The 27,372-nt window shown below is 36.9% G+C and overlaps 2 protein-coding genes across 9 annotated transcripts in view; one reads left to right on the top strand and one right to left on the bottom strand.

The window, feature by feature from the left end:
* The window catches only part of CNTN2 (contactin 2), a gene marked incomplete at its 5' end in the record, with an annotated part of 28,851 nt that extends 11,013 nt beyond the window's left edge, over positions 1 to 17,838 (top strand). The window contains 17 exons of the mRNA XM_083360202.1: positions 1,029 to 1,128; positions 4,480 to 4,655; positions 5,224 to 5,360; positions 6,763 to 6,892; positions 7,402 to 7,552; positions 8,509 to 8,636; positions 8,936 to 9,111; positions 9,307 to 9,427; positions 11,066 to 11,224; positions 11,338 to 11,487; positions 12,255 to 12,325; positions 13,575 to 13,809; positions 14,648 to 14,763; positions 15,028 to 15,214; positions 16,036 to 16,148; positions 16,546 to 16,714; positions 17,456 to 17,838. Of these exons, the coding sequence (XP_083216328.1) occupies positions 1,029 to 1,128; positions 4,480 to 4,655; positions 5,224 to 5,360; positions 6,763 to 6,892; positions 7,402 to 7,552; positions 8,509 to 8,636; positions 8,936 to 9,111; positions 9,307 to 9,427; positions 11,066 to 11,224; positions 11,338 to 11,487; positions 12,255 to 12,325; positions 13,575 to 13,809; positions 14,648 to 14,763; positions 15,028 to 15,214; positions 16,036 to 16,148; positions 16,546 to 16,714; positions 17,456 to 17,565 (2,429 nt within the window). The 3' untranslated portion in view covers positions 17,566 to 17,838. The remainder of the gene's footprint in view (positions 1 to 1,028; positions 1,129 to 4,479; positions 4,656 to 5,223; positions 5,361 to 6,762; positions 6,893 to 7,401; positions 7,553 to 8,508; positions 8,637 to 8,935; positions 9,112 to 9,306; positions 9,428 to 11,065; positions 11,225 to 11,337; positions 11,488 to 12,254; positions 12,326 to 13,574; positions 13,810 to 14,647; positions 14,764 to 15,027; positions 15,215 to 16,035; positions 16,149 to 16,545; positions 16,715 to 17,455) is intronic.
* Positions 1 to 27,372, bottom strand: part of RBBP5 (RB binding protein 5, histone lysine methyltransferase complex subunit) — a 938,867-nt gene that overhangs the window by 873,613 nt on the left and 37,882 nt on the right. The window lies entirely within an intron of this gene.

Raw genomic sequence — 27,372 nt, 5'->3', positions numbered from 1 at the left:
TTGCAGGATGGAAGCAGTTCCTAGTGAGGCCGCCTTTTGCAATTGACTAACGGCGAATTTGTCAATGCCAGTGGTGTTCAAGTGGTGCTCCAGTTGTTTTGGGATTGCACCCAAGGTGCCTATTACTATTGGTACTACCCTTGCTTGGTACTTGGTACTACCATTGCCACAGTCTTTCTATTTCTATTTGTTGGACTTTGTATTTTGTTATCTTCTCCAGTTCTTTCTCGTCTATTCTGCTGTCTCCAGGCACTGCCACGTCCACTATCCAGACTTTTTTGTCTTTCTTATCAACAATTGTTAAGTCCGTCGATAAGAAAGACAAAAAAAGTCTGAATAGTGGACATGGCAGTGCCTGGAGACAACAGAATATTATTATTATTATATATCTCATTGTTCCTGGAAGCATTTTTATAACAGAAGTTAAGATATAGAGTCTGCTTTAAAGTCATCAAGTAAAAGTTATTCTTCTGTTAGCCTAGTTTAGGTTCTTCACTTCTTCAGTTTATGTCTCTTAACATTGCAAGTAGCTTAATTTTTTAAAATTCCCTTTACTTACAATTGTCTTATTCCTTTTTTTTAACTGAAGATAGAAGTAGAGCTGAGATTAGGAAAGGACTGCAGCTTGTCTGTTGGGCACAACAAAAGCCTAATTCAATCCTTGGTACCTTCCAATATGGCTGGAAAAAGCTTGCTTTAGAAATTTTAGAGAGTTGGTGCTTGCACAGGGTAGGTAATGTTGAACTAGAATGCCAGGGCTCGGTTCTGCTGGAAGTAGCTGAATCAAGACTTTTTGGTTGAAAAATTTTGAGATTTTAAAAATGTTTAAACCAGAGGAGTGGGGGATAGACCATATGGTAGTTCCAGTAACGTATTGAGTCTGCTGCCACAGGCATTGAAATAAAGTTCTGCAATTATTGTACTTCCTTGAATTTTAAGTTGGAGATGCATTACTATTGATCTCTGCTTTATAATGACTTCTTTTTCATGACTAACATCTTTGCAGTCATTTCTCTTTCTCTCCTCAGATTCCAGACCTCATGCCCCAACCATTAAAGCCAAGTTTCCTTCTGATACCTACGCTTTGACTGGACAAGTGGTGGCTTTGGAGTGTTTTGCCTTTGGGAAGTGAGTAGCTGTATCAATGCATTTAATTCCATGTTGTTGACAATATAAACATTCCCAGTTCTTATTGTCACTGGTTACATGCTATGGTACCTACTTAAAAGAATCAAGTTTATAGAAGGGAAGGGAAGGGAAATGTGACCTATCACTTTTAAGGAACAGATAACTATCATAGGAAAAGTATGGAGAGCTGAAACTATTAACCCTTCTAAACTATAGCACATTTAATTGAGCCCATTCTTTTTTTGTTATAGAGTGGCTGATTTATGCAGAGTTTTGTGATGTGTTTGCCTATTAAATGAATGAACCAGGGTTTTAATAATTTGATTATTATTTACTCACTATTTCGATCATTTGACTACTAAAACAATAAATGCCAACTGGATTGAGTTAGAGCTCACAGATGTTTGTTTATTCTATCAGTGCTACTCATTTGCCCTGGACTGGGTGATGTGATAAGGGTGTTTTGAAGCAAGTACACAACCCACACAAACAAGAGGGGGAATGTGATGTGACAATTTGCCAGCCAGTCTCCTGTATATTTTTATATTTTGATAAAAGAAGAAATAAAGTTGAGAAGGTTAAAAGTAGGTCACACAGTAGTTTCCAATCAAGGGAAAAATATGCTTCAGAGAGTGCAGAGACACTCACATAGTACCTTTAGTAATACTTTAGAGCAACTTTGTATTTTCCTGGCATCGTGTGATTTCCCTCTATACAGTAACTAGATCTTATGACGCACATAGGATAGCCTTATATAAAAGTAATGGACAAAATGGGACTTCCGGTGGCGACGTCGAAAGACAGCCGTTTTCGGGCTGCCCGCTCCGCAGCTGTGTTTTTCCATCGTAAACAGCGTCTATCAGCTGTTTAGATGGATTTGAAGCCCCCTCCTCGGGAGAAGAGGAGGGGGTGAGGCCCCAGGTAGGGGTTGAGCTCTCTGGGGCTGCCTGAGCTGAGAGCTTGGGCGGCTGAAGGATGAGCCCCCCCGAAGCCTGGGTTGCTCCGAGCTGCGCAGCGCCTCTGCTCTGGGATTCTTGGAGCAGAGCCAGGCGTTAGCAACCACCCCTGCCAAAAGGAAATACTTTTGATTATCAAGATGCAGGCAGAGCGGTACAGGAGGTCAAGGTGAAGTGGACTCTTTATTTTTACTCCCTAGCTCAATGGATTTTATAGCTTTAAAGTGAAAGTGCGTAATAAGTGAAAGTGGGGGAAGATGGCGGCTAAAACTTCTAAAGCTCTTTGGAATGCGGGGTCTTCCCTGGTGCAAGAGACCTCACTGCAAGCTTTGCTTCCTCCTGCATCTCCTCCGGTATTGACGCTTAAGGATTTACAAGACGCTCTTGGAAAGCATGCACAACTGATGTCTGATATGATGGATGAAAAGTTGAAAAAGCTGGAGGAGAAATTGGAGGAGAAAATGGAGGAGAAATTGGAGAAATTGGAGAAGAAGATGGAAGAGAAGCTGAGAGCAATGAGGGTGGACATCTTGTCTAAGGTTGTATCCGTAGCTGAATGTGTGCAACAGCTGGATATAAAAGTGGAGGATCTCAGTCAAAAGAACTCTATATTAGAAGCAAAGGTATTAGAAAATGAAAATATAAGGGATAAAATGGATGAAGAATTGAGCCTTGTTCAGTATAATCAGATGCAGAATGCTATTAGAATTAGGGGTTTAAAGGAGAATGGTAAAGAAGATTTAAAGCAGCTGATTTCTGAGGCTCTGGAAGGGGTACTGGGCCAGTCAGCATCTGAAATTGAGGGAAATATGGACAAAGTTTTTCGTGTAAATTCATGGATTGCAAGACAGAGGAAGTTACCCAGAGATGTGGTGGTCTATTTTACAAAGAGAGTAATTAGAGATGAAGTCATTCAAGCTGCTTATGATACTACTTTGGTAGTGGCTGAGCAAGAAGTTTTGGTTTTAAAAGAGATTCCTCCGAAGATCCTAAGGAGAAGGAAAGATTTCGCATTTCTAGTACAGGAACTTAAGAAACGTGATATTAAGTTCAGATGGGAGATCCCAGTTGGGTTGGTGACAACGCACGAAGGTAAAAGACATCGTTTGGTTACTGTGGCTCAGGCACGTGATTTTTATAGTAATGTGTTAAAAGCAACCCCCCTATCATTTTTGGAAGTTGCAAAAGGACACGGTGTGGGAAAGTTTCAAGATGTTGCAGACAGACAGACAGAGGACAATGGTGGTGGAGGGGATCAAGCTACAGTCTCATCGGTTGCTGCAGGAGGTCAGAAGATGACGCGTGCCGCCCTAAGAAGAGTGAGACGAGAGCAAGAGCAAGACCAGCGGAAAGTTATGGAATCTTCAAAGTGTGCTTACAATGAAGATGTAGGAGGAGAGCGGTCTAAAGAAGTTTTGGGGGTCATGACAGAGGTGCTCCAAAAGTTTTGGGGCGTTAAGATTGCTGATTAAATTTTTAGATTAGAATGTCAATGGAGTAAAATTATTATAGAGGAGAAAGAAAGTTTTTTTTCTTTTTTTTTAATATTTTATACAATTTAAGATTGATGTTATTTGCTTGCTAGAAAAGTATATTAGGGTTACGGACTTAAAGTATGTGTTGAAAGAGTGGGTATGTAAGCTCCTAATTAATAACAAGTTGTTTTAGAGATTGCTTAAAAAAATTTTTTTTATATATATATACTCTTTTTATTTGAACTTTTATTTGAACTTAAGGATGATTTGGAACTGTGAGACATTTGGCGTGATACACGCAGGAACTATTTTAGATTATAGTTTAGTTTGGTTGGAGATTATTAAGATTAACAGAGATAAGCGCTTTTGGTGCGTAATTGAGAATTTGTTTGGAAATTAGAGAAAGGTGGGAGAATGCAAATAGCAGGTGAAAGTTTTTTTTTTCTTTTCCCTTTTTTTTTGAAATTAATATGAATAAGGACTGGGATTAAGAAAATTTATTTTGAGTAAAGATCTTTTTTTTGTTTTCCTCTTTTTCTTCTCTACTTTATTTGTAATATTAATATTGTTTGTATTCATTTTATATGAGCTAGAGAGAGATAGAATTTATAGTTTATTGTTGATAATATAGGGGTGTTTATGTTTGTTTTTTGATTTTATGCCCTGTATTTAGCTCTGGGAAGTCGGGGAGGGGGGAGGAGGGAGTGGGGGAGAGGGATAGGGGTGGGGGAGGGGGGGATTAAAGTCAAAATGTATTGTAAAACTTTTTAAATTAAAAAAAAAAAGTAATGGACAAAATGCTACACGTAATAAGGAAAGGAAAATTTACCAGTGTACAACATGTTGCATTGCCCCTGATGCTTGAGCGGAATGGGACCATGTTTAAGTATCCTTTGACAGATGTTTCTTTTACAATATAGCCCTGTCCCTCAAATAAAATGGCGAAAGGTGGATGGTAGCCAGTCCTCCAGATGGATCTCATCTGAACCTGTGCTTCAGTTTAAAGAGGCGAGCTTTGATGATGAAGGCACTTACGAGTGTGAAGCTGAGAATGGCCAAGGAAGAGATACTTTTAAGGGCCGCCTCATTATCCAAGGTAAAGTCACAACTTTTAGTTTGTTATGTTTTTAGAACTCTTTGGAGCTCCCTTATATTTATTTATTAAAACATTCTTAAGTTCCATATTTATTTAGCTTTAACAAAAACGGCATTATGAAATAGAGAAAACCATTTTCTGGCTTGTTTCAGATCGACTTTATTTAATGGAATGACAGTATTCATGTGAACATAATCTGAGTTTTGGATTTTTGTCTCAATCCCAGAAATGAACTGAGCAAATAATCCTTCTGTCTACATCTGATTTTCACATTGGTGAAAATGTTTTTTTTTTCCATTTAATTGCATTGGCAAAAATGGCCATTTTATTGTTGTGATAACACCTAAGCTATTTGCTTGGTAAGTGAATCATCTGGAGAAGAAACCTATCCTTTCTTAGTGAAGAGACACATGTTTATGCACAAGTGCTATCATTCGGGTTTTTAGAAATGAAAGGTACAACAATGAAGTTGTAGCAAATCTTCACTAGATTATCATCATTATCATCATCATCTTGCACTGTTTGAAATGCAATGAAACCTGCTCCTTTTTTACTCTTTTTTTTTTAGCTCAGCCAGAATGGCTAAAAGTCATCACAGACAAAGAAGCTGACATTGGATCAAATCTCCACTGGAGCTGTGCTGCAGCTGGCAAACCAAGGCCTACATTAAGGTGGCTACGGAATGGGCAACCATTAACTTCCCAGGTACATATGACGAATGAATAAGTTCTACCTATATCATTGACCCTTGTGTCAACATCCTGAAAACTATGTAACATGTAATTTTATGTTATGTATGAAGAGTATTTAACATATATCTGGGTATCTCAGTTTTTTTTCCTCCAACATAACGCAGGAGTATGTGTTTTTTTTATTTGTACAAGTGGTCCTCATTTAGTGACCACTATTGGGACCAACAACTTGTTTGCTAAGTGGAAAAATCACATGACTGTGATTGTGCTTACAATTTTATTTCAGCTTTCCTTTTCAGTGATGTACTAGAGTTGCATACATTTAATATGATGCAAAAGTCTTCCCTAGTTACTTTTTTAAATTATAACTTTAGAGTATTTTTTAATTTTTTTTTATTTTAATTCCATTTATATCCCGCCCTTCTCCGAAGACTCAGGGCGGCTTACAAGCTTAGCAGTAGCCTTCATTCTATGTATATGCCTGCTTATTAGGGCTTTCACACACACCCCAAACGGCATTATTACAAAGTCAGCTTAATTGCCCCCAACAATCTGGGTCCTCATTTTACCTACCTCGGAATAATGGAAGGCTGAGTCAACCTTGAGCCTGGTGGGATGCGAACCTGCACTAATTGCAGGCAGCTGGTGTTACTTAAGGAGGCATTAGCCCACTGCTCCACCAAGGATGGCTTTAAGATGGCTTTGCATTAACTGTTTCTTTTTATTCCTTACTTTGAAGTAAGGAATTTCAAGTTCAACTCATTACTTTGGAAAACTTGTTATTTTAAAGGAGGAATTATTTCTCTTTGTTATGTTAAATTTTAGTCTCTGGTTTATATTAGGATAGTGGGATTACTTTATATTTCTGAAATGTGACTTTACTAACGGATTAGAGTGGAGACATGAAGTGTATATTTGAATGAAATAAGTTGTTATTTAGAATGCTGTTTTCCAGCTTGTCTTTTGTAAAGGAAAAAAAGAGTCTCTCTTTGTCACATTAAAGTGGACTATTCTTTTTTAGGCCATTTACATTAATATATTGACAATATTTATATCGGATTTTTTTGTACTTAAGTTGAGATATGGAATGTTGAGTTTGTATAGGTTCATTAATGTTAAAATGTTAGAGATTTGTTTGGATCTTTTGCTGATAACTGGATTGGAGAATGACATTATTTACTTGATTTGCTTATTATTAACAGATGGGTTATGGGATTAAATGTTTTATATTTGTTATGTAAAAGAAGGTAAAGAGATTATGAAATTATCTGCCACGATGAGAATGGGAAGCTGCTATTTTGGGGAGTATGTTTTTTTTTCTTCATTTTTCCTTACAATTTTTCTATTTTTTCTTTTAGTTTAATAACATTATTTTTCATAATAATGTCATCTTTGACATTCCTTTGTTTAAACAGAATCGCATTGAAGTGAATGGTGGGAATTTAAAGATATTAAAGTTAAAAGTGGAAGATTCAGGGATGTACCAGTGTATAGGAGAGAACAAACATGGCAAAATCTATGCAAGTGCGGAATTGTATGTCCAAGGTAATTTCTGGTTTTCCGAGAATTAAATGAGAGTTGCCCTATTAATAAGATAGGGAAGCTAATTTTCCTAGCCCTCAGTACTAACTATGTTAAATCAGTTGTCCTGAATTGAACATCTTATTGTTTGTTTGTGAGTGTGGTTTTGAAAACTGCAGGTTGTTCTGCTTAAAAAGCTGGATAGAGTAGGCACTTAGTCAAATTGTTTAATAGATGCTGTAGATTTTATATAGAAAAGAATGTTTAGAAATCACTTGCAAAAGGCAGAAAGGTGTTGGTGAAAGTTTGACAAGAATTGGGCAACTTTTCAGGATCTTCATGCTAACCACATTGGCTTTTACACTATTATAATATTTACAATTATTCAATTAACCAGGGACAATGAATTTAAAGTGGTTATTCTTTCATGGTACATTAGGCCATCTTATTACAAATTATTTTTAATGACCAAGAAATAATTGCTTTTGTGACTTTTTTTTTGTAGAAACACATTAATTGCTTTTTCTCTTTAGCCTTTGCTCCAGATTTTCGACTAAACCCTGTCAGGCAATTGATACCAGCAGCTCGAGGTGGAGAAATTATTATTCATTGTCAGCCCAGAGCTGCCCCAAAGGCTATAATTCTTTGGACCAAAGGGACTGAACTTCTGAGAAACAGTTCCAGGTAGGAGAAACCCATTCCGATTTCTACCTTAAGGTCAATAACTTTACAAATATTTTAGTTAATGCAAGCTCTAGTTAGTCCAAATATGGGACTGAGTTTAATGCAAGTTCTGATCCCATCCATGCTTCCTTGAAATTGTCTTCTGTTGGCCTTACTTCCAGTTAAGGATAATTGTTCAAAGACATATAATCTGTTGTGGCTTTGTTTGAAGCCCATTAATTGATTTAAATGTGCAGTGACATCCAGATGGCAGCATGTTGTTATAGAATAGAATAGAATAGAATAGAATAGAATAGAATAGAATAGAATAGAATAGAATAGAATAGAATAGAATAGAATAGAATAGAATAGAATAGAGAAAGTTTTTGGTTGGCTGTGCCAAACTATTTGAACTAATTGTGTGCACACTTTTTTTGTAACAGAGAGATAAAGACATAAACACAGAGATACACAGACACAGACACACACATTCAGAGAGAGAGAGACAGAGATACAGAGGCAGAAAGACAGAGAGAGAAAGAACGGGCAAAGTCAGCATCATGGCTGGGTGGACTTGAGTCCCCTGAGTCTTAATATAGCACTGTAACTGAAATATACACTGGCTCTACTCTTCCAGATCACTTTAAAGTAAGCCAGTGAGCAGAGGGTATTTTACAGGATTTGGTTTGAATGACCTGCCATCATCTAATTATCCTCTTTTCTTTCTTTTTATCTCTTAAAAATGACATCCTAACCACAATAGTATTGCAGTCTTACTGATGAGAAGATGTAAGCCGTCAGTGACTCCACTCATTTCATTGAAGTTCTATTTTATATGGAATGTTATTGTTGACACTTTCCTTTTTCTGTAGGGCAAAACTCATCCGTGTCTTGATGCTTTGTTTCCTGTTCTTTAATCCAGGCTTCTGTGACTGTCATATCTATGTGTTTACTGTTGGTCTCTGCTTTCATTGCAGCATAATTATTACTCCAGAGGGCACCTTGATCATTCGAAATATTAGCAAGCCTGATGAAGGGAAATACACTTGCTTTGCTGAGAATTTCATGGGCAAAGCAAACAGCACAGGAATTCTGTCAGTCCGTGGTAAGGATAAATGCTTTATTTCTATGGGGACAAATGCAATAATACTGGACAGGGTAGTAGTACATTTTGTCTATAGAAATTCTTCTCTGGAGGAGAAGAATACATCATTAAATTACTCTCTCCACAGTCCTATGGAACCTACCAGGAACCATGGGTTTTTTAAAATCCTTTTCCTCTCTAAGAGCGGAACGTGATACCAGAAAACTCAGCCCCCATGCAAGTTCCCAAGGTGTGTTTTACCTTCATATGCATACAAATGGCTTTCCATTAAGAATTATTGTTTTACTTAACTTTTGCAGATGCTACTAAAATCACTCTTGCACCATCCAGTGCTGACATCAACTTAGGTGAAGATATTACCCTCCAATGCCATGCCTCCCATGACCCGACAATGGACCTCACTTTTACTTGGTCCCTGGATGACATTTTAATTGACTTCAGCAAGTCTGAAGGCCATTATAAACGAGCTAGTACAGTGAGTACCTGATGCTATTTTTCCCCCCACTAGTGAATTGATTGTAAGGTATGATGGTCTTAAGTCTTACTGTCAGAGCTGTGTCTACTTCCAAGATAATGCACTGTTTTTAAACCATCTTTTTGAACGTATGCATTGCAAAACTCCTTTTTGATTCTGACACTGTTGCTGATGGTTTGTTTCTCCCATGGACAGAAAGAGAATATTGGAGATCTTGTAGTCTTGAACGCTCAACTGAAACATGCTGGCCGATATACTTGCACAGCCCAGACAGTGGTGGACAGTGCCTCTGAATCAGCTGTACTAGTTGTAAGAGGTATTTTTTTCTTGATTCCTTTTTCTTGAAATAACAATTTCCATTTTAATTGCTTCTGCTTTGTCTGAGAGATAGCTGACTTCTGTGATTTCAAAGTGCCTCTTACAGTATTTCTATAAGAGATAGAAGTATATTTTGTTGCGTGTATACAAACTCACCTCACATAATATAAATTACTGTGTTGTAGTATTAAAGGCTTCAGTCTTATGAGCACACAAGCACATCACTTTAAGTAAATATAGTCATTTAAATGTACATTGAATTCAGAAGTAAAATAAGAGGCATGTGGAGATTCTTTCTTATAATGTGAACGGGTTTTTTTTAAAAAAAGAAATCTTATGAATATTACCTACAATCATAAGTTTTGAAATAGTTTTGCTCTACTTCAGATTTGTGAAGAGCTGGTAAATGAAATGTATGTGGAACTGATGTACTAATGTTGGGCATTTGATAGAGTTTAAGTTTACATGACTGCTACTTGTTTAGAGTGTTTTTCCTGTTGCCGAGTATTTATTTTGCTTTTGGGATACTCTGTGTTGTGTTTGTGATGACTGTGCTATGTGCTTTGTCAGTTGAGAGGATACTGATGCATTGTGACAACTTATGACTTTGCTTTTTGATGTTAAAATCATATTGTCTGTGCTTATAGCTTATATCTATGATATATCTTCCTGCTTTTTTATTTTATTTCATACATTTTAATGCTGTTTCTAAGCATGCAGAGAATTGCAGTATATCCATTTTTTCTGTATTACAGTTTAAACCTTTTTGGAAGGCATTACGCTGTGATACAATAAGTGGTGACTAGAATATTGCCATTCCAGTTCAGTTTCATCCTTCTTGTTGCTATCAATTTCCATATTTTGGTTTTTAGTTTGTTTGGGGTTTTTTTAGCTTGTTTTTATCTTGTTTTCGATGGCTGCAGTTTTCATTGTTACATGCTCTAGATTTACTCCAATTTTTGGCGGGTATGGTTGATGGTTGGTTTGTATTTGTGCAGTCTGAGGCATGCACTAACTATAATCCATGATATTCCTCAGCCATAGGTGCTATTTGCCATTTCTCTATGAAATCTGCACCTATCCACTCTGGACAAAGTGTAACATATATTGTGTTCTGTTAAGAGTTTACAGCTCACCCAGCGCAAAAATAAGCCCCCAAAATAAGCACACATTCAAAATGAGCAGGAGGCATAAAATATATATAAACATGATACATACAGTTTCCTTCAGCTCTGGGGACCATCAACAACTCTTAACTTGGAGATCAGAAAAAGCAGAGAGAAGACTAAGACACACCCAGACCTAGGCTGGATGACATGCCTCACACAGCCAATATTGTGTCTTAATCAAAAACAGTTCTCATTGGCTGGTTTGTTGCTATGGCTATTCCAGTTCATAAAATTTCTTACACAGTGACATGTTCTATTCTCTTCTTTTGTTGTTGTTGCAGCTTTGAAAATTGTACGTTAAAGGACAATTTGAGCATTCTCATTTGAATTCAGAGTAATACTTACTGTAATGGACTGCCATTATGGCAGGGAAAGGCGATGGGATAGGGATCTTCCTTCCTCCAGCAAACCCATGGATTTTTTGAGCCAGACTTTTAAATGCGATTTCTGTTGTTTCTTTTTTGTAGGTCCTCCAGGCCCTCCTGGGGGATTGGTGGTGAGGGATATAAAGGACACCACGATACAGCTAAGTTGGAGTCAAGGTTCTGCTAACCATAGCCCCATAGCTAAATATGTCATCCAGGCCCGCACTCCACTTTTCCCACAATGGAAGCAAATGCGTACCAGTAAGTGTCTTGAGGGCAGTGGCCTGCACTAAGTAGGTTTAAATATAGTTAACCTTTTCTCCCTTTAGTGCTGATTGCTCTGTTTATCCTGTTTTTGTGCTTTTGGGTTATAGATCCCACAAATATCGAAGGTAATGCAGAAACAGCCCAAGTTATCAACCTCATACCGTGGATGGATTATGAATTCCGTGTCCAGGCTAGCAACATCCTTGGTAGTGGAGAGCCCAGTGTGCCATCTACGAAAATTCGAACCAAAGAGGCTGGTGAGTATATGTAAAACATGAAATAATAAAATGTGGAATCAGCTGCATAACATTAATAGCATTCTCATACTAAGGTAATGGCCCATATGCATTATCCTCTTCTTCCATTGGATTCAGCAGCCAGCTGGTGTTGAAAATTTTTTAATCATAACTTGTATGGTTTTCATACTTTCTGGGGACTAAACTTCTCTTTTTGAAAAATGCATGTTAGTTAAAATCTTATTTACTGCATGGTATTTTGGCTTCTTTATCTAGCTTTAACTGTGTTATTCCACAACAGCTTAAAATTATACATTACTTTGTGTGACCCCACTCCTTAACTAATTAATGCATTAGGCTTAGCAACATTCAGAAGTCCAAGCTCAAGTCCCATACCTTGGGTGTCATTAACAAGGGGGGACCTTCTTCTAAGTTGCTCATGAACCCCAAAGGTTCCCAATCTATAGTTTGAGAATCCATTTTTAAGTATTCAAAAATAATAATCATGTCAGATAAATCATGAAGCAAAAGTCCAGTCAATCTAAATCTCATTTATGTCATTTTATCTTTCACTTGGTAGAGTGAAAGGAGGGGGACAAGGTTCAGTGATAGAGCAGATATTTTGAATATAGAAAATTTCAACCACAGATCTGAACAATTCAAATGCTCTAATTCAGTTCAGAGCAGCTGGTCATATCTTTATGAAATTATGTTTTTTTTTCCACTGTTATTTGCCTTTTTCCCCTAATTTGACCTGCACACTCTCTTCCTTACTGGGAACACAACAGCCCCTACAGTTGCACCATCAGGACTCAGTGGAGGAGGAGGAGCACCAGGGGAACTCATTATCAATTGGACAGTAAGTTGGTCACAGAAGCATACATTTTCAAAACACATGAATGTTGATACTACTTTAAACAGATCTGACTCCTATGTGATATTAAAATAGTCAAGCAGTAAAAATGTTACCTGGTGTTACAATTCCTGTATTTCCTTGTGAAATCATGGAGAAATTATTTTCTCTATAAACTTTGCATGGAAAACTTTATAAAAATGCAAACGCATATTGTTTAATGGATATTGAATATTATATTAAAGCTACTGTGCAGAATAGGCTTTCACCCACCTGTAAAATTTTATAGAAATTGGATTAAAATACATGGGTGCATTAAATTGGGTTAAAATGTAGGATGTAGCAGCTGTTCATACTGAATTGGAGAATGTGCTAAAATTGTCTTGGTGGATTGCAAATTGAATGTGAAGGAGCTGCAATATAATGTCAATGTCAGGACTATATCTAGAGAATAATTCCTATGGGAGGTGGGAGATCTAGAAACATGAAATATAAATAAATAAAATAATTTCTCCCTGATTGGCATTGGTGGGATCATGCTAAAAATATGGGGCCCTGTTTTGAGCATCATATTTTAGAGAGGACAAAGATAAACATGTCAAGAAGACAGAAACCAAGATTATTAAGGGCCTGAAAAAAATGCCCCCATTTATTTGAGGAATGATTTGAAGCACTGAATATACTTAACCAGGAAAAGGGAAGACTGTAGGGACACATGATAGCAGTCTTCAACAATCTGCAAAGTGTCATGAAAGGATAGAGCAAAAGTTTTCAGAGCTGTCCCAGAAGATTGGACAAGAAAAGAAATGGATTTAAATTACAAGAAAGAATGGTTGGATATAAAAACAACAACAAAAAACCACCCAACAACAATTCCCAGTACAGCGAGCGATTCAACAGTGAAACAGATTATCTCAGAAAATAGCACAATGACATTTATCTAGATTGGGAACTATCTGTTGAGAATATTGTAGTAGTGAATTAATATAGTGAGCAGAGGAATAATTTGTACTGTATATGCTATATACATATATGAAGCATAATTTCACATACTGTTACTGGTTTCTGATTTTTACCTGCTAGAGGGGTTTTTGTGTTTTATTTTTACTCATTTGGATGTTTCATGTTATTGTTGTATATATTAACCTGTAATATATTGGCATCATAAAATCTTAACTATGTAAGTGTTGTTCAGTATTTCTGTTTTATTCACTGGTTGTTTCCTGCCCACCCTATATCACAACCTTCATCTTAGCCGATGCAACGAGAGTACCAAAATGGAGGTGACTTTGGATATAGGCTCTATTTCCGGAAAGAAGGTACACAGTCCTGGAAGATTGCAAATGTGCCCCATGCAGAGTCACTACATTATGTTTATCGCAATGAGAGCATTTCTCCTTATACACCATTTGAAGTGAAGATCAAGGCCTTCAACAGGAAAGGAGAAGGGCCAGAGAGCCTAGTATCTATTGTGCATTCTGCAGAAGAAGGTAGGCTGGCATTAAAAAGATTTTAAAAGTTCTGTTACAGATGTTCTTGATTTCCAGTTATACTGCTATCTGGCAGTTTCCTAGATATTATGAGTTAATGATGGCCACAGAGACTGGAAAAGTATATGGATTTCCTCTAATAGTTATAAAAGTAACATTCTAAGTAATGGGTCCGGACTACCTACGGGAGCACCTTCTGCCAATGTCAACACCCCACCGTCCTGTGCGCTCCCACAGAGAGGGCCTCCTCAGGGTGCCACCGCTCAAGGAATGTTGGCTGGTGGCCCCCAGGGGGAGGGCATTCTCAGTGGGTGCGCCAACCCTCTGGAACTGCTTGCCAACTGTAATCCGGATGGCCCCCGACCTCCGCACCTTCCGGCGCGACTTAAAAACTTACCTGTTCCAGCAGTCCGGCCTGACCTGATAGCTCTAATTGGGGTCCCAGTTTGTTTTGACTATTGTTTTTTCACTATTGTTCAATCTGTATACCTACCTTACTCTGTACACCGCCCCGAGTCCCTCGGGAGAAGGGCGGTTATATATAAATAAATAAATAAATAAATAAATAAATAAATAAATAAATAAATAAATAAATAAATAATATATAGCCAGCAATAATTTGTTCTACACATTCTGGGTTAGAATCAGTTTAATTATCTTTTGTTTCTCCTAAAAGCACTTTAACAAAATTAATCTAGCATATTTGATGAGATGTCTGCTGCTTGGTCTTTTACATTTTGACCAAGAGTCTGGCTTCTGATCTTCATCTTTAAAACTGGATTAGATTTGCTTTTATATGTAAAAGAATTTTGCCTACTAAATTGTTTTACTTTGACAGAACCAAGAGTGGCTCCCTCTAATGTTACAGTCAAGGCAGTAATGGCTACAGAAATGGATGTTTCTTGGAATTCTGTGGAACATCATGATATGAATGGAGTCCTCTTGGGTTATGAGGTAAGAGATAGGACTGAAACTGGAACAAGGCAGAACAAGGCAGAATAAGAAACAGATCAGTTGCTTTGAAGTCTCAACTCCTGATGAAGCAAGCCACTTCACTGAATTGGCAAATATGAATTGTCTTATAAAATGACACACTGTTCTTATTGAATGATAACATGGGCTATTCAGTTATATTCATGTAAAGCTAAGTCAATAGAAATTATTCAGTGCCAGGGTTGTCGCTTAGGATCAACTGAACCTGTATATTATTGACTTCAGATCCGATACTGGAAACATGGTGACAAAGAAGAAGCCGCTGACAGAGTAAGAACAGCAGGCCTTGTCAACTTGGCACATGTGACTGACCTCCATCCCAACACAAATTACCATGTGTCAGTCAGAGCATACAATGGGGCAGGGACTGGGCCAGCAAGCTCCCCCACCAGTTTCTGGACAAAAAAGCCACGTAAGTGAACATTTCATCAAATAGCAACTACTACTCTGTTTTTTGTGTATTTCAGCTGCATGTAATATGCATGCGTATTATTTTCTAGACCTATTACTTTGCAGTGGAGATCTATTTTTAATATATATTCTCTCTCTGCTGTTTCATGTTGGTGGGGATACTTTTGAGTGCTTCTTAAACCATGCAAATAATATCAGGATTCTTCCCTTGAATATAAAGCAAGAGAGTATTTGGAACCAGAGATATATGGCAAGAATATGCTCAGAAGAGGATATCAACAAGAAGATGAGTCTACTCAAAGAGAGGGTAATCCAGGCCATGCAGAAATGTCAAAATCACCATTTATCTAACCATTGTTTTATCAGCTCCATAGGAATTATGGCACTTTCCCTCCTGAGAAAAGATGGGTAAAACAGAATGTATGACAGGCCCAAGCCCACTGCAGTTTGCCAGCCATCTTTCTGCAGTTCCCAAACTAGGGTTTAGCCTTTTTGATTTCCAAAGGAAAAGGACAGGTAGAGATCTGGTATGGCAGTGGCTGTTTTCAGTCTGGAAAATCACAATTTATGCTCACGCGTAAAACCTTTTCTTAAAAAAAAATCATTTGTGAAGTATCTAGGAATAAAGATCAATACAATGGAGATGTTTAAATTCTTCCATTTTCCAAATGAGGAAAATGGGAAAGAAATTTGGTGCATCTGTGAGTCACTAAAATAAAACATTAATAGTCTTTAGAGAGATGAAATGGTTCGCTGCGGTACACAAGCTACAGTTTGCCTTCTGTTCAGTCTCTTTAAATATCTACTTTTTACATTTTCTAGCACCAAAAATACCGCCTGGCAACATTACCTGGACATTTTCCAGCTCCACTGTAAGCATTAAGTGGGATCCTGTGATTGCCAACGCAGATGAATCTGTTGTCACTGGCTACAAGGTATTTATAATCTGTAGCATTTTCCCCATGAGCAAATGATTCTTAATTTTTAAAGAGCAGTATAACAAATCAATGCAGCATGGTATCATTACAAATAGTTCAGGGAATTGCAGGATTGCTGCATTAATCACTGAAAATCAGGTCCTATAACCAATTCTTGGTTCTGAATTTTTGGCAACTTTGCAGTTCCTTAGAATGTGTTCTCAACCTATAGACTATTTTCTATCTATCTATATTTCTTTATATATTGTAAGTCCTGATAAATTTGCATAGAATCGAGACGAACATATTTCAGGTTGTTGAAGAATTTTCTGGGTACTGATTGCTAAACAAGAAAGAGGAAGAAATTAAAACATGGGAGAGACTAACAATAAACTCAAAGTGCTTTCCTCCACAGATGCTATATCATGCTGATACACACTCAGCTCCTGTTCTATACATAGCCAACAATAACTGGATTGAGATCCCAATCCGAGAAGATTCAACTCATGCACTGGTGCAAATTAGGACAACAGGCCCAGGTGGAGATGGTGATCCAGCAGATGTACACATTCTGAGAAACAGTGGTGCGTCTACCTTTCTTTTCCTTGTTATTTTGTATTTTATTCATTTATTTAGAACATTTGCATATTGTTTTCAGAAAAAAAATCTTAAACTGCTTGCTATATTTCGTTTTTCCAGTAGAGTCAGCATTTTACCAGTTTTCTAAAACGTCAAGTTGTTGTCGTCCAGGGCAAGCGTATTCATTTTCGTCTTCTTGATTCTATTTTCCTTAATTTTCTACCTGGTGTGATATTAAGAAAACTAAGAACAAATGATTCAGAAAAAAATAACATTTCAGGGGTGACCAATCCCAGTTTTCCCCCTTCTATATTAGAATAAATAATAGCACAATTTCCACACTTTCATTTCTGAACATCATCCAATTTACTGTACATGACTGAATCTCAAGAGTATCATGGTTGGTAGAAAAAATGATGAAGTTATTATACATTCAGGGAAATTAGAGAAACCATCTCATGAACATCTGGTTATGTATCAAGAACTTAGAATGTCTTGTTCCTTGGAACTAAATAATGGTAATCTGAATCTCTTTAGATTCAAATTTAAGATGGAGAAGAATTATGGGGTTGCAGTTTTCAGCTAATATTTGAGATAAATATTACGGTACTAGTTTATGAATTTAAAACATCTAACAGAAAATGTAAAATATGAATTCGATAACACATTTGCTAAATTTCCTGTTTGTAACAAAAGGGGGTTGTTGTTTTTTAAATAAATCTGCACAACTATTTTTTTTTTTGCAGGCACAGGTATGATGGTGCAAAATTCTTCAGATCACCCAGTGCTTCATACAATGGTTGCTCTAACTCATGCATTAATAATGCTTGCCCTATTTGGCTCCTCAGAGCTCTGATATTAACTACTAAAATGGAAAGCTATTAGATAAGATTTTTCATAATCTAGCAAATCCACAGGTCACCATTTGGACTACAAATTCCTACCACAACTATCTAATTATAGACAGTACTTAGTGGAAAAGGACTTGAGAAGAAAAATATACTTTTTTCTTTCTTTTTTTAAAGAATATATAACATTTCATACAAGACATGAGTCTTTGATCAATCAGATTTTTTTTAAAACTGACAAAACAAGAGGTGATTTCTGGAAACTGGATGTCTCTTTCATATTACTGTATTCAGTAGATTTTTCTGCCTTACAAAGCCACATGCAAAAGTAATGACACTTAAAACTTGATTTTTTTTAAAGTACAAGAAACAAAAGATAAACGAGAATAATGCATATCTTCCAAGAGAAGGTGTGTCTCAAAGGATGAGCATGTTCCGTATCATTCCCAACTGCAGCCAGTATCGTGCCAAGGACTCCAGTATTTAATGTTAAAATGGAACTTATTGAAGGGCAATATTGTTCCAGTAAACTTTTTTCAAGGCATCTGGCTGGAGGACAAAAGCCAATAGAAACTCAGACATCTCACGCTGCAAAATCTTTTGATGAACAAAACAATGTTGAATCTAGTTTGCTGAAAGTGGGATATTGATGGCTCGCTGGTGAAACCAAAAAGTAATAATAATTTGCCTTGTACTTTGGCTTTTACTTTGCATTTCCTGTGACAGTTCATCTTTGCTTCTTGAAGAGGTACATTGTTTATGCATTCAAAACTCAAAAACAGTTCATTGGTTCTTGCATTTCCTTATGGTTCCTCAGTAGTGGGAGGTTTATGGCAGGAAGGAAAGCTTTGGAAATGGGTCATAAAGACATTTTAACAGGAAAGTTACTACAGAACTTTTATTCCACCTTGTCAGGAGACACACAGTATCATTTATCCAAAATTTATCAGCCCAATTTGAAGCTGGGGGAAAAATGAGTTGACATGATAGTTAATAACAATAATTAACATTTTAACTTGAGTTTAATTTTGCCAAATGACAGTATTGATTTTTCAGGTTGTTCTTCAGACGTTTAATTTTGCTGACAATGTATTTGCTTAGTTGTTTTTGGTTTGAATAAAGGAAGGAGACATTCCCAATATCAGTCTTGAAATACTGCCACACTTTTCTAAAACACCATCCTGCTTTCCTAAACTCAGCAGGATAGGAAAATTTCTAAATGGAAATTTTCCAACTACAGCAAAACCGTGATGTAGCAAACCATTTGGCAAGGCAGGGCTGTCCTTGAATGTTTGTTAAATCTGAATGTACATTATTTGAATCAATTTATGACAGTTTATAATATTTCATAATTATATATTAAGTAATGGGCATAAATTGATAGAATGACATAAACTGACTAATTATAAGTGAATTTAGATGACTACTTCAGATACAATGGACTTTATCTCTTGCTTTAGAGATGTTTAGATGCAGATTTAAAGTCTGTTAAATCCATTAAATCGAGGTTTTACTGTACAAAGAAGCTTCCTTTGTCTTTTCCCTTACTAAATCTTACATGCAGAAAAGGAATCGGAGGCTTAATTTTTCCACACTTGCATTTAGGATTAGATCCTATTCTATATTTAAAAAGGCATTTCTAAGGACCGAACACCCATAATTAATAATAGCCAAGGCTCAGTGTGGTGATGCCCATCATTTTTAAATGTGAAGTAATGGAAAATGAAGGGTTAACCTTAGAAAATATTTTTAAAATGTAAAACTCTATATTATATGCAGAAAGGTTTATGCAGAGAAAGATTGAGGAAAAGTAGAAGTTTGAAATTTGAACCCATCCCTTTTGCACCATCATCCTTTCCCCTGTGCAGCTTCTTGCCACTAGAAAATTACCCAACATTAACCTAAAATATGCATTCTACAGAGGATGATGATGCCATCTGGCCATTATCAACTCTTAGTGACAACGATTTTCTCCAGAAGGATCTTTTCCTAACCTGGCCCTTCAGCTTTTCCAACAGTGTATTCATCACTATTTTAATTGAGTCTCTCCATCTTGCTCTGCTCATTTTCTTCTTCTCTTTCCTTCCATCTTTCCCAGCATTAAAGCCTTCTTCAGAGAGTTGGGTCTTCCCATAATATGTCTGAAGTAAGACAGTTTGAGCTGGATTAAAGATGCATTGATTTCTTTTCCTGGCTATCCACAATATAATCAGGCATCTTCTCCCACATTGGAGTTCAAAAGTGTCAATACTTTTCCTAGCTTGCTTCTTCAAAGTCCAACCTTTACTTCCATATAGAATCATCGGGAATACTATGGCTTGCATGATTTTGATCTTTGTAGATATAGACAGATCAAAGCATTTGAATACTTTTTCAAGTCTATGAAGGATACTCTGTAAAGTGCTACTTTGTGGCATATTTCTGGATTGTTCCTTTACTTTGATGGTTGATCTTAAAAAGCAGAAACTATTCACCACCTTGATATCTTCATTGCCAATTGTAAGGCTAACTGATCTATCTATTTGATTGGGTTTATTTACATTTTACTGTAGTCTCATTTTTCACTGTTCTCCTTGACTTTTTCTTACTAGGGCTTGCAAATCCTTTGCATTTTGGCTACTAGAGCAGTATTATCAGCTTGGGTTTGGTTCTCGATGTTTTCTTCATCCAGTTTTAAACATTAATCTTCTTCCTATCTAGCTTCCCTTAATATATATTTACCTTATAAGTTGAATAAAGAAGGGAAAAGTATATACAGCCTTGTTGCATTTAGTTGTCAACATGGAGCGTCTATTTCACTCTATTCTGGTTGTACTGTGGCTTCCTGAGTTTTACATAAGTTTTGCTTGAGAATAAGATGTTCTTGAGAGTCCCATTTTTTTTCTTAGCACTTACTACAACTTGCTGTGATTGACACCATCAAAGACTTTCTATGAAACACATAGTGACTTCTTTTTGTTATTCTTTGGCTTTGTCACTTCTCCAGCATGAATCGGCAATAATGTTCCTTGGTCTTTTCTTAAACCAGCTTGGTCATTTTTTTTTCAGTGTAGGGCTCAATTCTGCAATGAATGATCCCAAGCACTATTTTATTAGCATGTGAAATTAGTGATATTGTACAATAGTATGCACTCTCTTTTTTTGGTATTGGAATGCAAATTGACTTTTTCCAATCTATTGGCCATGTTCAGTAGTTTTCCAGATGCACATTTTGCATTTCCCTGTTCTTGGAGCATCGCGTGTTTTCTGTTATTACAAACTAGAATTCATAAGATACCCATAGGGCAATCCAAGCAGAATTTCTCATGACCAAAACTGGTATTCTTCAGATTATAAAGTAGCAAACTCTCATTTCCTTGTTCCTAATAGTCTTCTAATACCTTACTAAACTGAAGACTTAAAAAGGGCAGTTGGTAAAAAATCCTGCCTTAGTTTTGGATTTTGATGTGTTGGAGAGTATTACATATCTATGCCATTATATATCTTGTTATCTTATGTATTATGCTGGTAGCATGAGGGCAGCAACTCATTCTATTAAGTATATCTTAAACATAATTTTAATAGCTTGTGCTATTTTGCCAAGTTCTGCCTTTCAAATATAAGGAGAACATTTAGCTCCATTAGAAAGCCTGTTCATCTCCCACTTTTTAAAATATTGACTTTTGCTAAGACCACAGTCAGTTACTGTTACTGCTGAATGTGGGACACCTATTTTTTCAAGATAGGCTTGCTGCCTTTAAAAAGTTATAAGATGTGAAGTGGTGGTGTGGAATTAGTTGTACCTGGAAACAAGATACTTCATATGCGCCCAATTGTGCATTTCCAGTTGTACATTTCCTTCTGTTTGAGAAAGAGAAAAAAGATACAAGCATTTCAAGAAAGGAAGAGGAAAACTGATCATGGCTCATTGGCCTCATGTTTATTCAGATTCTTAGTTTTTGCCAGCATGCTAACCTCTAAAGAAATATCCTTTATTTCTTTTCCAGGCTAGTGCCCTCCAGACGTATAGAATTAGCTCCCGTAACAAGCCCAAAGCTAATGGCACATTGACAAAACCAATTTGATACCTAATGCTCCCTTAAATAATATTTCAATAGCTATACTTTCTTCAACCTTATAGTTTGTACATTTTAGACAATGTAAGAGTTACTTCCATGTTACTACAAGTTCACTTTATCTTGGGAAAAAAAATAATCTAAAAAAACTCTCACCCACATATATTCAGTTTTTTTTTTCTAAAATGTTAGAGAAATAATTTACTTTGATGCCAAACTGAGTTTAACAAACAACCTTGCCCCTTGTTAATTTCCCAACATGGTAGCTTATATATTGTTTTGATATTCCAGAAATTTTACAGAACTGGAATATTGCCTCTTCTGCCTATTAATCTTCAGAAACTATGTGTACTCATAAATAAATGAATGAATGAACAAATGAATGAATAAAGGAGTATAAAATAATGCAGATGTTATAGAGCAGTGATGGCGAACCTTTTAGAGACCGAGTGCTCAAACTACAACCCAAAACTCACTTATGTATTGTCGGGTGCCGGGTGGGCATGGCCCATTGGGTGGGTGTGGCCCATTGGGTGGGCATGGCTGCAGTGGTAACCGCAGACTGGTTGGGACTAAAAGGCTATCCAACATAGTGGTCACCATCAAACTTTATGGAGATTGCCTACTCTGACTAGCAACAACTCACTGGGGATGTGAAGCATTCTGCTAGCCCTTTAATTTAAAAAGTTTTTATAAACTAAAAACATGTGATAATTAATTTGAGATTTCATGCAGGTGCGCTCTCACAAAATATGATCTCTTCAGAGACATCATCAATAGTTCTGCCCTGCAGGTTAAGAAACCAAGATTAAAATAAATTTTAGCCAAAATTCTGTCTGGGAATTTAAATGTTATTTACCTAACAGTCATTTCTTGAACCTGTGAAATACATTAACATCTCTACCATATAGTTATAGATTAGAGTCCAGAGGCACAAGTGCAAAGAAAAAGGGGCAAACCTTATCAATTAAGCATTTTGCAACATTGCAAAATGACAGGCCATTCATTCACTATTTTATAAGAAAGCTGATGCTTCGTTGCAAGGAATTTACATCTGTCTTCTCTGGGCATCAACATGATGTTCAGATTTTTTTAAAAGGGGGAAATGCAAAATAGCCCAGTTCCTAGTAATGTACTATATTGTTAATAATTGTTTATTTTCACCTAAGTTTTCCTTCTGGATAACATGAAAACTAAAAAAGAAAAACAGAATAAGTTGTCTAGTGTTGTGTATTAATATTATGCCAATATTTTTCTACTTGTATTTTGTTCAAGAAATGTTGTCATTCAACTCTATTGTGTTTGATGCAGTAGAAAGTTGCCACTTTTCAAGAATCTGAAAAAATATTCCTTGCTTGCAAAGGAGATACATATGAATGTATGTATGTACATATGAATAATAGGATATGTGCCCTAATTCTAAGCTAAAAAATGCTACTCAGTGTTCAGATTATCATGTTCCTTTGCTTATTGTCTTATGAGGATATATGCGATGCTCACTTCTCTTTCACATAAGGGATCAGTATATTTTTTACATCAACTTATTCTGATATAAATAAAATAGTATTCTCCATTTAGAAGCTTTTCTCTTGAGAGCTAATGGAGTATAATGAATGACTCAGAGATTTGACCTGTGAACCACGTCACCTTATCTATGTCACAGACATTGCAGGTGGCTTTAGACAAATCACAGCCTCTTGACTCCTGTGCCTCACCTGTATGAGGGAGATAGTAACAATGCTGACTTGCAGTAAAGGTTACTTATGAATTCCAAGACATTGTCTGAGGAGCACTCTGAAGTCTGAAAGCCATGATAGATTTTCCAATTACTTACTTACTTACTTACTTACTTACTTACTTACTTACTTATTAATTAATTATTGGGACTTATATGCTGCCCTATCTCCCGAAGGACTCAGGGCGGCTAACAACAATAACATACAATAATACAGAAGTTAAAAGAAAATTAAATTAATGGCGATGTAGAATAAATTAAAATTAAAATAAGTTAAAAATTAAAGTTAAAAATTAAAAACATAATTAAAATCCCTGTCAGTCCAGGTCAGCCTGGTGGAAAAGGAGTGTTTTGAGGCCGTGGCGAAAGGACTGGAGATCTGGGGCCATCCGAAGCTCAGGGGGGAGCTGGTTCCATAGGGCTGGCGCTCCCACAGAGAAGGCCCTCCCCCTGGGGGTCGCCAGCTGACATTGTCTAGCCGACGGTACCCTGAGGAGGCCTTATCTGTGTGAGCGCACTGGGCGATGGGAAGTCGTTCCCGGCAGCAGATGGTCCTGCAAGTATCCCGGGCCTAAGCCATGTAGGGCTTTAAAGGTAAGTACCAGCACCTTAAATCTCACCCGGAGGACAACAGGTAACCAATGCAGCTCACGCAGGAGGGGTGTAATATGGGAGTATCGGGGTGCTCCCATCACTACCCACGTGGCCGCACTCTGCACCAGCTGAAGCCTCCAGGTGGTCTTCAAGGGCAGCCCCATGTAGAGAGCATTGCAGTAATCTATACGGGAGGTATAGATTAGTATATATTGTTTTATTCCCATTGGTGTTGATCTGAAAGAACATTTTGGATAGCAGCAAGAGAACTGAATCAGTGTAGAAAGAAAAGTTGGGAAAAATGGGCTTAGGGGGTGTTCTATGCAACAGAGATAACAATGAGAAAGGCAAATTATATCCCTAGAACAGTTTGGATGAGGATGTTTCATGCTCTTATTTAAAAACATGTGGAAGGTATGTGGTGTATAAATACGTCATTGCAGAATGTATTTTAGACAGCTCCAAAGGAATTTCTCCAGGTAGCAAAGCACTCTTTTTTTGTACTCCAACATTCAAGCCAGAATATTTTGCTTGTGCTTGGATTTAAAGACACCAACTTTTGCATCAACCCTTTTGCTCATAACAGTGGCTACATTCATAAAATATATTGTTAACACCTAAGCAACATACAGATGGGATAAAAATTGGACAAATAAAAAACATAGCTTCTTTTAACATTTACAAATTTTAGTATTGCCTTGGGGTAAAAGGTGGATAAATCCTTATTTTTTCCATATTTCTTGCCCTAGTTCTCAACTATTTCTATAGTACAGGTAGTCCTCAACCACAATTAAACCCAAAATTTCTGTTGCTAAGAGAGACAGTGGTTAAATGAATTTTGCCCCATTTTACGACCATTCTTGCCACACCTATTAGGTGACCCAATAGTTGCTAAGTTAGTGACATAGTTATTAAGTGAATCCCGCTTCCCCATTGACTTTGCTTGTTAGAAGTTTGCAAGAGGTGATCACATGACTCCGGGGGACACCGCAACCTTCATCAATATGAGTCAGTTGCCAGACATCTGAATTTTGATCATGCGACCCGGGGCTGCTGCAACAGTCATCAGTGTGAAAAACGGTCAGAAGTCATTTTTTCAGTGCCTTTGTAACTTTGAACAGACATTAAATGAACTGTTTTATATCAAGGACTACCTGTACTGGCAAACTTTAAGTGACACATTGAATGGAAAGCCTATTTCAGTTCACTTTTTTCCCATGAGTGTCACTCATGACTTCAAACATACAGTCTCATATAATTAAAAAATGATCTGCATTTTGCAATATAAAGTTACACTATGTATTATTATAGTCCTATGTAATTACTTTGTGTGTCTGTATGTTTGTATATATTTATATGTACATTTGTAACTTGTATTGTTTTGCCTCATTCATTAAAATACATTAGTTCTCTTTCATTTACATTCACAACCCAGCTTTTCACATATAAATAAAAATACAGTTTGTAGTCAGATTTTAAGCCAAAGACAAGTAGGCCTTTCATACATTTCTTAAGAGATTAGCAGATTTGTAAGGGTTCTTACAGGTTTTTTTTCTTTTGTTTTTTTTTCATTGGAGTTCTTATAAGCTGACTAAAAGTAGCAAAGAAATCTAAAGTTAGACAAATTTCTCTATTCAAAGGCATCTTGAAGGAAAGTATGATTTTTCCTCCATTCTTATCTTGGCACCTTGCTATCTCATACCATTTGAACAATTTCTACTCTATTGCACGAATGGAAAAACATAATTTTGTAAGCCACCCAGAGGCACTTCAGCAGTGAGATGGGTGGCATATATATTTACTAAACAAATAAAATATATCTGTCTTTCCCAATATGGATAATCTCCAGAGGTATGGTATTTGACTCCCTGTAATTTTCAGCAATGGCCATGGTTACTCAGCTATTTCTAAAATAGCAACTACATGCTTGGAAGGCACCCATCTTGAGGAAGGTTGGCATATATATCCATTCATGGCATAAAGCTACACTTGAAATCTCATCCCGCTCTCCATCTTTTCAAATATGCCATGTTGGAAGAGATTTCTAGAGAAATTCAAGAATTGGACTATATAAGAGAGACATGTCTCCCATCCTTAGAAGATCCACTGTCCTAACCATGGTCTTTAATGTAACCTTTAATTATATGATTGTAAAAGGTAAAGGTAAAGGGAGTCCCTACGGATTTTACTCTGCTAATCATTGTTGATTATAGGGGGCGCTGCTCATTGTTTCAAGGCCATTGAGCCATCACTGTCCAAAGACATTTCTGCGGTCATGTGGACAACATGACATTTCAGAGCACTATTACCTTCCCACTGTAGTACCTATTTATCTACTTGCATTTGCATGCTTTCAAACTGCTAGGTTGGCAGGAGCTGGGTGAGGACAGGAGCTCACCCCATTGTATGGTGCTTGGATCTCGAAACTGGGCTGCCGGCTTTCCAGCCGACAAGCCCAGTGTGTTAACTGCTGAGCCACCACACCACCACATATGATTGTGGACAAGGCTAAAATCCCTTTTTGAAAGACATGTACATACTCTAATCAAATGAGACTGACTTTGATTGAATTTTATCAGAAATGTGTTTTTAAGAGCAGAAGAAAATGCGGCAATCTCATTCCATTACAATCTCATTCACCTCATTTTTGTCACTAGTGCAGAATTTGATGAACAGGAGTTTTTATAATAAGTTTAATGTTATTCAGTTTATCGAGCATTGTTTTGTATGATTTTTTTTTAGTTTTGATCATATTTATGTACCACAACCCTTATTTTGATGAAGGTTCTCAGTCATCTAGGACAGTAGCGTTATCTGGAAATTGAGCAACTGGACTTCTTTTTATGGTTTGAAATGTTTTGCTGCTTATTTTAGTAGCTTCTTCAGGCTGAGCAAATTGGTTAGGAGTATTTCATATATGTCCTCCAAGGTGGTTTCATTTCTGACCTAATATGAATAAGCTCATTGGGTGAGTAGGCAAAGAGTCATTAAGAGTTCTTGTTCCTAAATCCTTCTCTTAGGTGGGTGGTTAAGTGAGACCTCACTGGTAACCTGTGATCTGATGCAAGAGCACCTCTAGTGGAGGTCTCAGACACAACCTCTCTCCCCCACCACCACCACCCATTTTTTATGATCTAGAATAGATCACAGGTTCACCAGGGAGATTACACTTAATGACCCACCTAAGGGAAGGATTTAGGAGCAAAGACTCTGAATGAGCCTGCTGCTCACCTAACAAGCCTATTCAGATTAGCTGAGAAATGAAACCAGCCTGGAAGACATACAGTATATGGGGTTCCCCTAACCATCTTGCTCATACTGAAGAAGCCACTTGGATAAGCAACAAAACGTTTCAAACCCATAAAGAAAAGAAGTCCAGTTGCCACGACAACATTCAGCCACAACAGCTATTTCTGTTCTTAAAAAACTAG

Source organism: Vipera ursinii (genome assembly GCF_947247035.1).
Source record: "Vipera ursinii genome assembly, chromosome: 3".
NCBI lineage: Eukaryota > Metazoa > Chordata > Lepidosauria > Squamata > Viperidae > Vipera > Vipera ursinii.
The sequence above is the reverse complement of the archived record's forward strand: the minus strand, read 5'-3'. Positions and strand labels throughout refer to the sequence as shown.